At 42.4% G+C, this 12,611-nt stretch overlaps 1 protein-coding gene across 1 annotated transcript in view; it reads left to right on the forward strand.

Moving 5' to 3' along the window:
• The window catches only part of Itpr1 (inositol 1,4,5-trisphosphate receptor type 1), a 333,498-nt gene that overhangs the window by 162,570 nt on the left and 158,317 nt on the right, over window positions 1-12,611 (forward strand). The window contains exons 18-24 of the mRNA XM_051155019.1: window positions 2,005-2,177; window positions 3,257-3,376; window positions 4,611-4,805; window positions 7,466-7,717; window positions 8,205-8,346; window positions 9,362-9,542; window positions 10,490-10,677. Coding sequence (XP_051010976.1) covers window positions 2,005-2,177; window positions 3,257-3,376; window positions 4,611-4,805; window positions 7,466-7,717; window positions 8,205-8,346; window positions 9,362-9,542; window positions 10,490-10,677 — 1,251 coding nt within the window. The remainder of the gene's footprint in view (window positions 1-2,004; window positions 2,178-3,256; window positions 3,377-4,610; window positions 4,806-7,465; window positions 7,718-8,204; window positions 8,347-9,361; window positions 9,543-10,489; window positions 10,678-12,611) is intronic.

Genomic DNA, 12,611 nt, shown 5'->3' on the forward strand with positions numbered 1-12,611 from the left:
TTATCCATAGATAGAGGTATACACACAATCTCTCTCTCTCTCTCTCTCTCTCTCACACACACACACACACACACACACACACACACACACACACACACACACACACTATGGTACACACTCTTCCCATGAAGTTAATGGTGTAACAAAAACATTGTGACTCTAAAGACACTGCTAGCTGTGTTGGTAGATCATTGATTCTCAACTAGGCTTGATTCTGTCCCATAAAGAACATTTGACAGTGTCTGGAGACCCCTCTGAATGTTACATCTTAGGAGCACTAATGACGTCTAATGGGTAGGGGCAGAGATACTGAAAAATACCCAGCAGCACCTGGTGCATCCTTCACAACGAAGAAGGATGCAGCTCCATGTCAGTAGGGCTAAGATAGGACCACATGCATCACATGTAGCATTATGGATATGAACTGGCACTGTTACTGGTCTGTGCCTTGGAACACAAACTTGTTTCTTAAGGTTTTCCAGTGTGTTCTGTCTCTACATTTAAACTTTTTTTTTTTTTTTTTTTTTGTATTTAAAGTTTTCATTATTATGAAGACAACATTTAATGGTTACTAATGTAACCTGAAATACATTCATGCCTTGCTAGGTAGATCCAAACCTTAGCGTGCCTCTGTCCCAGTCTTTAGATGAAGGACATGGGGCTTTAGTGCATATTAGGATATGCCATTTGTACACAAGGAAGTAAAGCTAGTTTATCTTGCAGCTGCTGGATTGGCTATCTCTGCTTAGTAGTTTATGGATCCTGTGGCAGTAGGCAGAGCTGTGTCTATAAAGTCTGGTGACCTCTCCAACATGCACCTGTAGGTATAGACGGAAACGTGGCTGTGTGTGCTGTGTTAAACCTGAGTAGCTCCTGGATTTAGGACTTATGGGAAAAATTCAAAGCCAGTTTCAAGGACCACTTAAACCTTAAGCAAGCAAACAGTCTTTCTTGGGTAGAACTATCTGGCAAAGTGTGTGTGTGTGTGTGTGTGTGTGTGTGTGTGTGTGTGTGTGTGTGTGTGTGTGTGTGTTTGTAGGTGTGGTGCGGTGAGAGGGAGAAGGGTGATGCCATAGTAGCATTTTAACCCAGGACCTTGCACATTGCCAGGCAAGCACTCTACCAATGAGCTGACCTCTATCCCAGGGAAATAGCTCTGAATAGAACAAATTACTGTTCGGAGGAGGCTTCCTTGATATTGCAGATGTACTCTCTTCTACCGATTGGCTTACTTTTTCCTTTATTTTCTTTTTTGGCCAGGAACTCTCTATATGGACCAGGCTGTGCTCATAGTCACAGAAATCTGCCTTGTCCTGCCTCCCGAGTGCTGAGATTAATGTGTGCCACAGTCCTATTGGCTTTAAAAGTGAAATTTTAGGAGACTGGGGAGGTGATTCAGCCCTGGCTACTCTTGCAGAGGACCCTGGCTTCTATCCCTGACACCCACATTGCAGCTCATAATCACCTCTAGCTCTGCTTCCAGGGGTCCAATGCCTTCCTTTGGCATCTGTCAGCACTGTTCACGTGTGGTGAACTTAACATACGTGATGACAAAAATGCTCATATAAGTAAAAAAGTTAGCTTAAAACATGATTTTTTTTAAACCTAAGAAAAAGAAAACAATGGGCTGATAATCCAGATGTCCACATAGGGATTATCTGTGTTCATCGGCAACACTAGAGGAATGAGAAGGGTTAAGTTATCCTGAGTTAGTAATAAATTCAGAGCTGTGTAACTGCTTTCAACCCTGTTTTAAAAATGAATCGGTAACTAAAGCTGATGTTGTACATGGAAAGTATCTACATGTAGATCATAAAGCTTTACTTGCTGACAATGTGTGGTGGCTTTAATTAAGTAAAGGCTGTGAGGATCTGAGCTGCCATTGCCCTGGGGGAAGAAGGCTGAAGAAGGCTGCCCAGGGTCCTTTGCCTGTTGAACCATAGTGCTAACTTAGTCACACTGCCTTTCATCTCTTGGTTTGACTTGTGTTTCGTTCCCTAAAAGGAGTACATAGCCAAGCAGTTTGGCTTCATGCAGAAGCAGATTGGCTATGATGTGCTGGCCGAAGACACCATCACTGCCCTGCTGCACAACAACCGAAAACTCCTGGAAAAGCACATCACTGCGGCAGAGATTGACACATTCGTCAGCCTGGTGCGAAAGAACAGGGAGCCCAGGTGAGGTACCAGAGGGCACTCGGGGAGGAAGCCTCTGTGCATATAAATGTGGGACTGTAGCTGTCTGCAATGTTAGGTGTGAGGCTTGCTGTCCTGAGGGCTGGCAGCGGTCAGCTTCCTGTGGCCTTGTGGTGCATAGAGGCGAGAGCATGGCATTGGGCCTGCGTGCTGCGGCCCCAGCAGAGTTTATCAGCTGCTCACCTCTCCTCTCCTTCACACTTTAAATGAGCAGCTGTAAATACTTCTGAGCTGTCAGGCACATGACACACAATAAAGGACGTTTGGTTTTGGTCGCTCACTTCTTCGCACCCGTGGCTTTCAGAACTGCTGCCCATATTATCACCATGTCCTTTGTAATGTTGACTTGAATGCTTCTCTATATGTGAGTGACTTCTTCCCACCTTTTATGCACACAGATCTGCCCCTATTCCTTTTGACCCTTCCCCATCTTGTCCCTCTTTCTCCTCCCTAAAATTAGGTGACATAGGAAGCAGTTCACAGTAAAGTGTCATCAGTCACACTGCAAGGCTGATAACACTACTGTAAAAATGACCACTACCACTTCTGCCCAGCATCTCCTGAGGCCAGTCCTTAGGATCTTCTCATGTAATCCTCAGGAAGACCTAGAACATGTGTACTCTATCTTTCCCTATTGATGAGGAAACTGGCATTTTTCAGGTTATGTAATGTCTCCCAAGTGCTAAGCCACAGCAGAGTACCACAGTTAGCGTCACAGCCTGCCTGCCACCCTGGGCTTCAGGTCCCAGTGCCTTCCTTCACTGTCCCTTCCTGAAGAGAACTTCCTTCTTGTCCTGCTCCTCTTCCTCATGTTGGTCCTGTCACCTTTTCATTAGCTTTAGTTATTTCCCCCTTCCTTCCTCCCTCCCTCCCTCCCTCCCTCCCTCCCTTCCTTCCTTCCTTCTTCATCTGCCATATCCAGACTCCTTGTCACTGTCATCAAAGTCTTCAATGTGCCTAACAGCTCTTGAGATTGAATGCAGGCCTTGTCTATGCCAGGAGGAGTCGGCTCCCTCTGCCTGCTCTGTGCACAACATCCTGCTTTTTTTCGTTCTCATTAGATTCTTGGATTACCTCTCTGACCTCTGCGTGTCCATGAACAAGTCGATTCCTGTGACTCAGGAGCTCATTTGTAAAGCTGTGCTGAACCCCACCAATGCTGATATCCTGATTGAGACCAAGTGAGTGCCATCTAGGGACATACACTAAAGACAAGATGCACTTGATGGTAAATGGATGTGTATGCTCATGGGAAATAAGCCCGATTCATCCTTCTCTTCAGGGTTGGCCTAATGTTGCTTGGTAGTATTTCATCTTTGTTTTGCAGGCCTTGTTCAAAAGAGTAGTTGAACTTTTTTAGTTTGGCCACTTACTCTGTATACTATAGAAGGTCACTTACTCTGTATACTACAAAATATACTCTGCATCACTTGCTCTGTCTATTGTAAAATTGTGTAAACCCACAAGGGAGCATTTGGCACAAAGTTTAAAGAGTTGAAGAGCCTTAAAGTTCTATCATTCATTAATAAAAATAAAGGATGTAATAATAGTCAGTGTTAATATTAATCCAGTGTTTCGAGGAGGTCTAAATTATCATTGTTCAAAGTGTGATGGACTGGCGAGATGGCCCAAAGAATGTAGGGTCCTGTGCTGAGCCTGACAAACTAGTTCAATCTTCTGGAACCTCATGGTAGGAGGAGAAAACTGATTCCTGCAAGTTATCCTCTGACCTCTACACATCAACTGTAGCACACAACAAATAAAAATGTAATACAAATGTTTAAGTAGTGCTTATTATAAATTATATTATACATATTATAGTTACTATTGATGTAATACATAAATACTATATTATAATTATGGTTGTTAGCAACCATAATTACTATTATCACTGCTTTGGTAATAGTAGTTAATCACTTTTAACAAAGGAGCATTTTCTCTGGTGACTATGTTGCAGCAGCAAGGCTGTATTAGAAAGAGTTAAGGTGTAAGCTAGTGGCACAGTTTTTCTTAGTTGTAACTTAATTTGGGGGCTTGTGTTAATGCAAGGTGCCTCAACCTTGGCAACCTTGACAAACCCATTTGGAGCTTGAGGACTTGGCAAATGCCCTGTCATTATAGGATGTTAATAGAAGTGTTCCTGCATTGTGGCTGTGTGATGCTAATAGCACCTCCTTTGCCATTGTGACACAAAAAATGTTACAAATGTTGCCAAATGTCTACTGAGAAGAAAGAGTATCCTAGTTGAGAATTGCCAGGATAAAGCGCATGAAGACCATACAGATTCTTTATGGCTCTGCCACTGGGAGAAGTAAAGCACAAAGTGGCTCTCTGTGTGTCTCTGGGCTGGAAGGAAGCAAGATTTCCAAGGATTTTTATAAAAACTGAGCTCTGTCTCCTCTTCTTTCTTCACAGGTTGGTTCTGTCTCGTTTTGAGTTTGAAGGAGTCTCTACTGGAGAGAATGCTCTGGAGGCTGGGGAGGATGAGGAAGAGGTATGGCTGTTCTGGAGGGACAGCAGCAAAGAGATCCGTAGTAAGAGTGTCAGGGAATTGGCACAGGATGCTAAAGAGGGCCAGAAGGAAGACCGGGACATCCTCAGCTACTACAGGTGAGCGGGAGGCATGCTTGCTTGGCCTGAGGGGCTCCCAAGCGGCACTTGGGAGAATATGGTTTTCTTGTTAATCATGCTAAGGCAGTGGGTCTTAACCTGTGGAGGGTCAAACGACCCTTTCACGAGGTTACCTAAGACCATTGGAATTCACGTTGTGAATCATAACAGTAGCAAAATTACAATTATGAAATAACAACAAAAATAATTTTTTGGTTGAGCACCACCACAACTTGAAGAACTGTATTAAAGGGTTGCAACTTTAGGAAAGTTGAGAACCACACTGCTCTAAAGAATGGTGTGGTGTCCTGCAGTAAGATTGTCCAACAGAAAGATAGATGTGTGTTTTGTGAGCTTGACTGGAAGATGCCATGGACTCATAGTCCATTGTTGTGTGTTTGTGTGTCCAGGTCATGGGAAAGGCAGGAGCTTGCATCAGCCTTTGTTATACTTGACCTGTAAATAGTAAAGCCTGCATACAGAACAGTCAACAACAGGCAGGCTGTGGGGCCATGCAGCAACTGGTCAAATATTAATCTTTTTACTTAACTTTTTTACTTTGGCTGAATTTGAGTTTATGTTCCAGAGTCCATATCTTCAAAATAGACATAGTGTCAGTCTCCCAGAACATTTACAGAAACAGAAAATGTCTCACCATGTGGGTGCACACACCTGCATTTTCATTATTTATCTACTACATGTATATATGTAAATACATGATAAATACTAGGGCTTTACAATAATACAGTCATGTAGCCTAAAACTTCTGAAATTTAAATAGAGAACTGTTGGAATTTAGGTACGGTGTTCAGAAAGGTTCACATTTTGGAGTAGTTTAGATTTTCAAATTATCAAAACTCAGCTGATAAAGTTTATGCAAGAATTCCAAAATCAACACTAGCACCCAAACTTTGATGTGAAACATTTCTGATGCAGGGATGCTGAACATGTGCTTTCAGTTTTGTCCTAAAGCCATAGATGCATCCTGGCTGTGACTCTCCAATTTCTTAGCCCCGCCCCTCCACCCCCATTTATTATTCAGTCACTTTCCACTTGATTGAAGCCCCCTCCCTCCTCTCCTCCCAGACCAGACTTCGTGTCTCCTTCCCCCCTCTTTCCCTAGCCCCTTCTTCTCAGGGAAGTGATGGGTCCCCATGGGTGCCATACCACCCTGGGATATAAAGTTCCAGCAGCGCTAAGCACATCCTCTCTCACTGAAGCCAGACAAGACAGCCCCTTAGTTTTCATAACTCCCTCTAGCCACTGTCATTCCTGGGGCTTGGGAAAACCATTGTGTGTCACCACTGTCCCCTCTGCTGATCTCCTTCTCAGTCCCTAGTCTTGGTCCTAGCTCCAAGGCCATATAGCCTTGCCACATGAAGCAAAGGAAAAGGAAAGAGAAAATAAGGGATGTTAACTACTAGATACAGCTAAAAGAAGAGGGGAGAAAAATTAGTATTTCTAATATTTCCTAATAAGATAATATAAAATATAAAGAAATTTAAACTTTGCAGTTAAAATGCCTTTTCTTCCTTCTGTATTCTCTTCTGTTCTCTTCTATTTATATGCATGATGGTCTTTTATTTTTTGTATGTTAATTTTTAAAAATTATCTTATGTGTCCATGTATGTATATGCATTACCACATGTGTGCTTAACTGCCTGAGGAGGTCAGAAAAGGGCATTGGATCCCTTAGAATTGAAGTTATAGATGGTTGTGAGGCCCCATGTTGATTCTGGGGGTTGAAACTAGCTCATCTGCAGGAGCAACAAGTGCTTTTAACTGCTGATCTATCTTTCCAAGCTCCTCTTTGTGTGTTTTGCTGTATTACATGTATATGTATATATATGTTTCTATTCCTCAGATTTTATGTACATAAATGATACTTTACAGCAGATACCATTCTAAAGCTGCCCTTAACATTGTTTCTGATGTGTCTGTATGTGTGAGAGAGAGAGAAAATATAACCTCTATGGTAATTGGGTAGACTGCTTCTCTAATCGTGACTGCAGTATGCCTTCTCTTTTGATAATAAATCACTTTTATTGGCAGTTGACAGGCCATCATACGCCACCATTGAGTTCTTCATGTCAGGGCACATCCTCGCTTAATTTTGTGAGGATGAGTTTCCACTCCCTATGAAGAGATGGATTGATAGAAACTCCTATTTTTAACTTTAGTAGGCAGTTCTGAATTGGATGATTTAGCCTTCACTTTTAGTGAATTACATGATATAAGACCCTAAAGGTATTGTAGAAATTTAATTACACTTGTTATGAACAGTATGTTTGACATTTCATGCATGGTCTTTGGTGTACTGTATAAAATATGGGGTCGGGGATGCAGAGAGAAAGGGAGCAGAAAGACAATCATTTCAGGCCTAGTCATTTTCCCCTATTTATTTTATAAGATCAAGATGGTAAATGTAATCACGTGGTGACATGATCGCTTTAACACAGCTAGACGGATGTGTGACTATGGGGTGCTGGCCCATACTCAGACATGCCATGAACTCTTCCTCCATCTTCTTAGTTCAGAATCAAAAATTATGTGCACAACAATCATTTAGGGATGTTGATATCAGTTAGATGGCCATATGTCACATCTATGAAATCTGAGTGATTGATTCTGGAACATGAGCCTTCTGTTGGTTTTCTCAGGTATCAACTGAACCTCTTCGCGAGGATGTGTCTGGACCGCCAGTACCTGGCCATCAATGAAATATCTGGCCAGCTGGATGTTGATCTCATTCTCCGTTGCATGTCTGATGAGAACCTACCCTACGACCTCAGGGCATCCTTTTGCCGCCTCATGCTTCACATGCACGTGGACCGAGACCCCCAGGAGCAGGTGACCCCTGTGAAATATGCCCGTCTGTGGTCGGAAATCCCCTCCGAGATCGCCATTGACGAGTAAGCTTGGGCCCCAATGAGATCTTATGACACTTCAAAACCCTGTGCTTCTAATGTTCCATGCAGCAGCAGATAAACTACATCGGCGACTGAGTGAAATCATAGGAGAAAGAGCTTTGTTTTTCCAGATTTAAGTAGAATTGTGTAGCTAGAAAATATTGTTTAATCCTCAAGAAAATAGGATGCTGGGCTGCATTTTTCTATCTCTTGTTTAGCCATGTCCTTCTGCAAATATCTAAGTGTGTACTGTTAGCCAAGATTGGGGAATATTACTGAAGAGTCTAGAAAACTACCTCTACAATAGTGAGGAAAGATAGCCAGTGAGCATGAATAATGACTAAAGTAGATATGGAAGTATACATGTTAGGGAAGGAAGCACAAGTCGGGACTAGGTTAGAAGATGCTGTCTTTGAGGCTGAGCAGCTGAAAGGGCCTGCCTGGGAAGAGCTTCATGCTTCCCTTCCTTTGCTCTCTCTCTTCCTCTCAGCTATGACAGCAGTGGGGCATCCAAAGATGAGATCAAGGAGAGGTTTGCTCAGACGATGGAGTTTGTGGAGGAGTACTTAAGAGATGTGGTTTGTCAAAGATTCCCCTTCTCGGATAAGGAGAAAAATAAGCTGACATTTGAGGTAAGGCATGGTGAAAAGCTCTCTGAGAAATTCTGTTCTCAGTGGGCATTTTTCTGTGGAGTAAGTAGGAAATATGTTAATCCTTGGCCATTATATCACAGCGCTCTCATCTGGAAATACAAAAAGAATTGGGTCAGAATTGTTCTAAATAAAATAGAACAGTTACCAGTCACTTAGCCTCATAGAAATAAATACACAGGCTAATTAATTATGTGTCACATATGCTCTGCACTTTTTATTGAAAACAAAAGACGAGAAAGTTCATGTTTGGGATGGGCCACAGTGACTCATCCGAGGAACCTTGATCCAAGGGATAAATCCTGTTGCTTTTGCATTAAGCTGTTTCCAAGACCAGTATCACCCTTTAGGAATGATGTTTCAAAGAACCACTGAGATTTTTTGTTTTGTTTTGTTTTTTTGTTTGTTTGTTTATTTTTTGTTTTGTTTTGTTTTTTTGGTGGCAAGGGGAGAGCCTTTTCTTTCTTTCTTTTTTCTTTCTTTCTTTCTACCTCTTTCTTTCTTCTCTTTCTTTCTTTCTTTCTTTCTTTCTTTCTTTCTTTCTTTCTTTCTTTCTTTCTTCTGAGACAGGGTTTCTCTGTGTAGCCTTGGCTGTTCTGGACTCGCTTTGTAGACCAGGCTGGCCTTGAACTCATAGCGATCCACCTGCCTCTGCCTCCCAAGTGCTGGGATTAAAGGTGTACCCCCCCACATCTGGCCTGATCTGAATTCTTACTGGTTATGATTTGCTGTGTTCTTGGGAAGTTAGGGTACCAATTGATTAGGCCCATTGCTTTGTGAACTAGTCATCAAAGCAGAAGGGTACTTTCATTTCTTAGTTTTCTCCCTTATGAAACAAAGTGAGATTTTTATCAGAAACAAAAAGCCCATTGTATGCCTTCTCTGACCATAAAGAAGGGCACAGCCTGTCATGAAGGGCACAGTGCTAGTCAGCACTGAGTGGGATGGGAGGACACAGCCACTGAGTACTAATTCCCTCTCCTCTTAACTGCAACAGGTTGTGAACTTAGCCAGGAACCTCATATACTTTGGTTTCTACAACTTTTCTGACCTTCTTCGACTAACCAAGATCCTCTTGGCAATATTAGATTGTGTGCATGTGACCACTATCTTCCCCATTAGCAAGATGACGAAAGGAGAAGAGAATAAAGGTAACAATGATGAGGAGAAGCTCAAGAGTGAGTATCTGAAGTGTCAGGACTGAGAGATGCCCTCCCGGTCCACGCTGTTCCACTCATGCTGTGTCTCCCCATGGGCCATCCTGTCCTGTTCTCTTCTGTTCTCACCATATATACCCTGAGGAATAAAATCTGGAAGAGTTCCACTGACCCATCATCCATCACTGTTGGTCATTCTCAGCAATTTACTCCTCCCTCACATGTGTCCTGAGTCTTTGTTTGTGTCCTGTTGAATAACTTGAAAGTTACCTTGTGCTCTGAGTGTTTAACCCTTTAATAACTGTGTCTTGCCATCTGTTCTCGATGCTTCTGAGACACTTAATGATGATACTCCTGTCTGATGAAATAAGCTTGTATCTTGGTATTATTTTCACTTTGTAAATATGAAAATCCATGTTGATATGTTTATTTCTTCCTGCATTTGGAGTCAGAATAGGCATTGAGTCACCACTACATGTTATGTGCTTAGGTAGGTAGGATGGAAAAAACATTTGGAATTGATTCTCCCTATTTGCCAAGTCCTCTGTGATGTCATTTTGCATACAGTATATCATTGAATTCTGTCACAGAACTCTTTATATGTGAGGAAATGTGGTGGTGATGTAATATAATCAAGCTTTGTTAGAAGCAGCAGTGTTTGTGGCCTGCTAACTTATATTCCTGTTCTATGCACAGTAGCAAGCACACGTCACTGGTGCTAAGTCAATTTCGGTGACACAGTTAATGAACAAACATGCCATTGGAGATGCAGAAACCATGTTGTTCTGACAATCTCAGACATTTTAAATTTGTGACGCATAGTAACCCTTTTGGGTTCCTACGGTTGAGAGCGTGTATCAGAACAGGGATGTGTTAATAGTTTGCCTCAATAAGCCCATACCCCTATTTAGATGCTTCAGGCTCTCTCTGAGGATGTTGTGACCATGGTCTGCCTTGGCCCTTTCTAGGCAGTAACGTGATGCGATCTATCCATGGAGTTGGGGAACTCATGACCCAGGTGGTGCTTCGGGGAGGAGGCTTTTTGCCCATGACTCCCATGGCTGCTGCCCCTGAAGGAAATGTGAAGCAGGCAGAGCCAGAGAAGGAAGACATCATGGTTATGGACACCAAGTTGAAGATCATTGAGATACTCCAGGTATGGTGCAGGGAACAAGATAGTCCTGAGAGCTCTTCTTAATGCCTCCTCTAATAGGGGCCCAAGGCTTTCTGTGGGGAAAAAAAAAAGCATGAATTTTACCTCATCCTTGTGTATCATCTTGGAATTGACTCCTTTGAATTTTTTGTCATCTCCTGCCATTCCCCGTCATGGCTTTGGGTTTTTGATTTTGTTTTTTTTTTTTTTTTTAAGATTTATTTATTCATTTACATTTATGTATTTATATATGTATGTATTTATTTATTTGTTATGTATACAGTGTTCTGTGCCTCCACTCCAGAAGAGGGCACCAGATCTCATTACAGATGGTTGTGAGTCACCATATGGTTGCTGGGACTTGAACTCAGGACTCCTGGAAGAGCAGCCAGTGATCTTAACCTTTGAGTCATCTCTTCCCCACCACCCCCATCGTGGCTTTGACTATTCTGTGATTCCATAACTTCCTTCAGTTACCTTAGCTTTACAGCACAGCTGGTCTCTTTCTCTGCCTAAGCCTTGGCTTAGAATTTGCTCACTGTGCTTTCTTCAGATTCTATTAGCATTGCAAAACCTTCCTCTTTTTTCTCTTGTTCTTCCTCCTCCTCCTCCTCTTCAATTTTCTGCCCTTTCCATCTACCCACCTACTCGCCCATGAATGTTAGTTGATACCAGCTCCATGCCAACTCCCTTTTAGCACTTGGGAGCCAGCAATGAACAAAATCCATTCAAGCTCTGAGCCTAAAGAACTTTGTTTTCACAGGGAGCATAGGCACACATCATCTAAAAATCAATGCTTAGTTGTTAAAACATAAAGATGAGTCAACTGGGAGCTGGAGAATGACTTAAGGGTACCCCATTCGGGTACTTTCCCAGAAGACCTGGGTTCCATTCCTAGCACCCATATACTGGCGTACAACCATCTATGACTCTAGTTCCAGGGAATTGGATGTCTTTCTTCATGAGCACCAGGAATGCAAATGGTACAGACAAGCATACAGGAAACACACACACACACACACACACACACACACACACAATTACTTTTTAAAAAAGAAGGATCAGCTGATTTGGAGGACAGGGGGCAAGGATAATGGGTTTTTATGGATTGTGAGAGAAGACCTTTGTCAAAAAGTCGCTTGATCAGACACAGATGCGGTGAGAGCTAGCCATGGGCATCCCTAGGATTTAGCAAATACAAAGAGTCTGAAGTGGAGACAGGTTTGGGAACAGGTGTTTTCAAGAGGGAATGGGAGGTGGATAATCAGATTGAATCAATTAATGCACATTGCCTTCCCCCCTTTTTGATGAAACCAATTAAGCCGCAGTTAATACGTGGTACCTATCGTTTGTCTGCTCTTATCCTAACATAGCTAATGTGAGTTTGTCTACTGAGGAGCATCTTTGGGGGTTAAATATTATGTACATAGAACAGAAAGAGCAGCACAAGCTGTTAGAGTTCAAAGGTGTAATGAGGCCAAGAGTCTCAAACTAAGAGCAACCCTAGACTTTTTCCCTTCCACGTACAAGGACTGGCTTGCTCTTAGAATTATTCATCTGTTCTCTCCCTAATGTGATTGTTTCCATCTGCCATGCCAATTACTATATTCCTACAACTGAAAAAATATTAAAATGAAAGGAAACCTTCCGTCCTCACTAATAATTGCTGTTTTCCCATTTTCCCTCCTTTTTGTGTATCTTCCCAGTCTCCTGCCAGCCATCTGGGTGCCCCTTAAATCTATCCAGATTGACACCTAGAAGTAATGATTATAGTTGGGTTTTGCATAATATTGAATTTGAGGTTCTGGAAAGATACCAAACAGGATATGCAACAGTCACTTGGGAACATGGACTAAGAGCTGGAGACAGGTCAAACATCTGTCTCCATCTGGGATCTGTGACAGCCTGAAATTGGGTAAGGTCACCCAGAGGGCTAA

This window comes from Acomys russatus, chromosome 13, assembly GCF_903995435.1.
Source record: "Acomys russatus chromosome 13, mAcoRus1.1, whole genome shotgun sequence".
Taxonomy (NCBI): domain Eukaryota; kingdom Metazoa; phylum Chordata; class Mammalia; order Rodentia; family Muridae; genus Acomys; species Acomys russatus.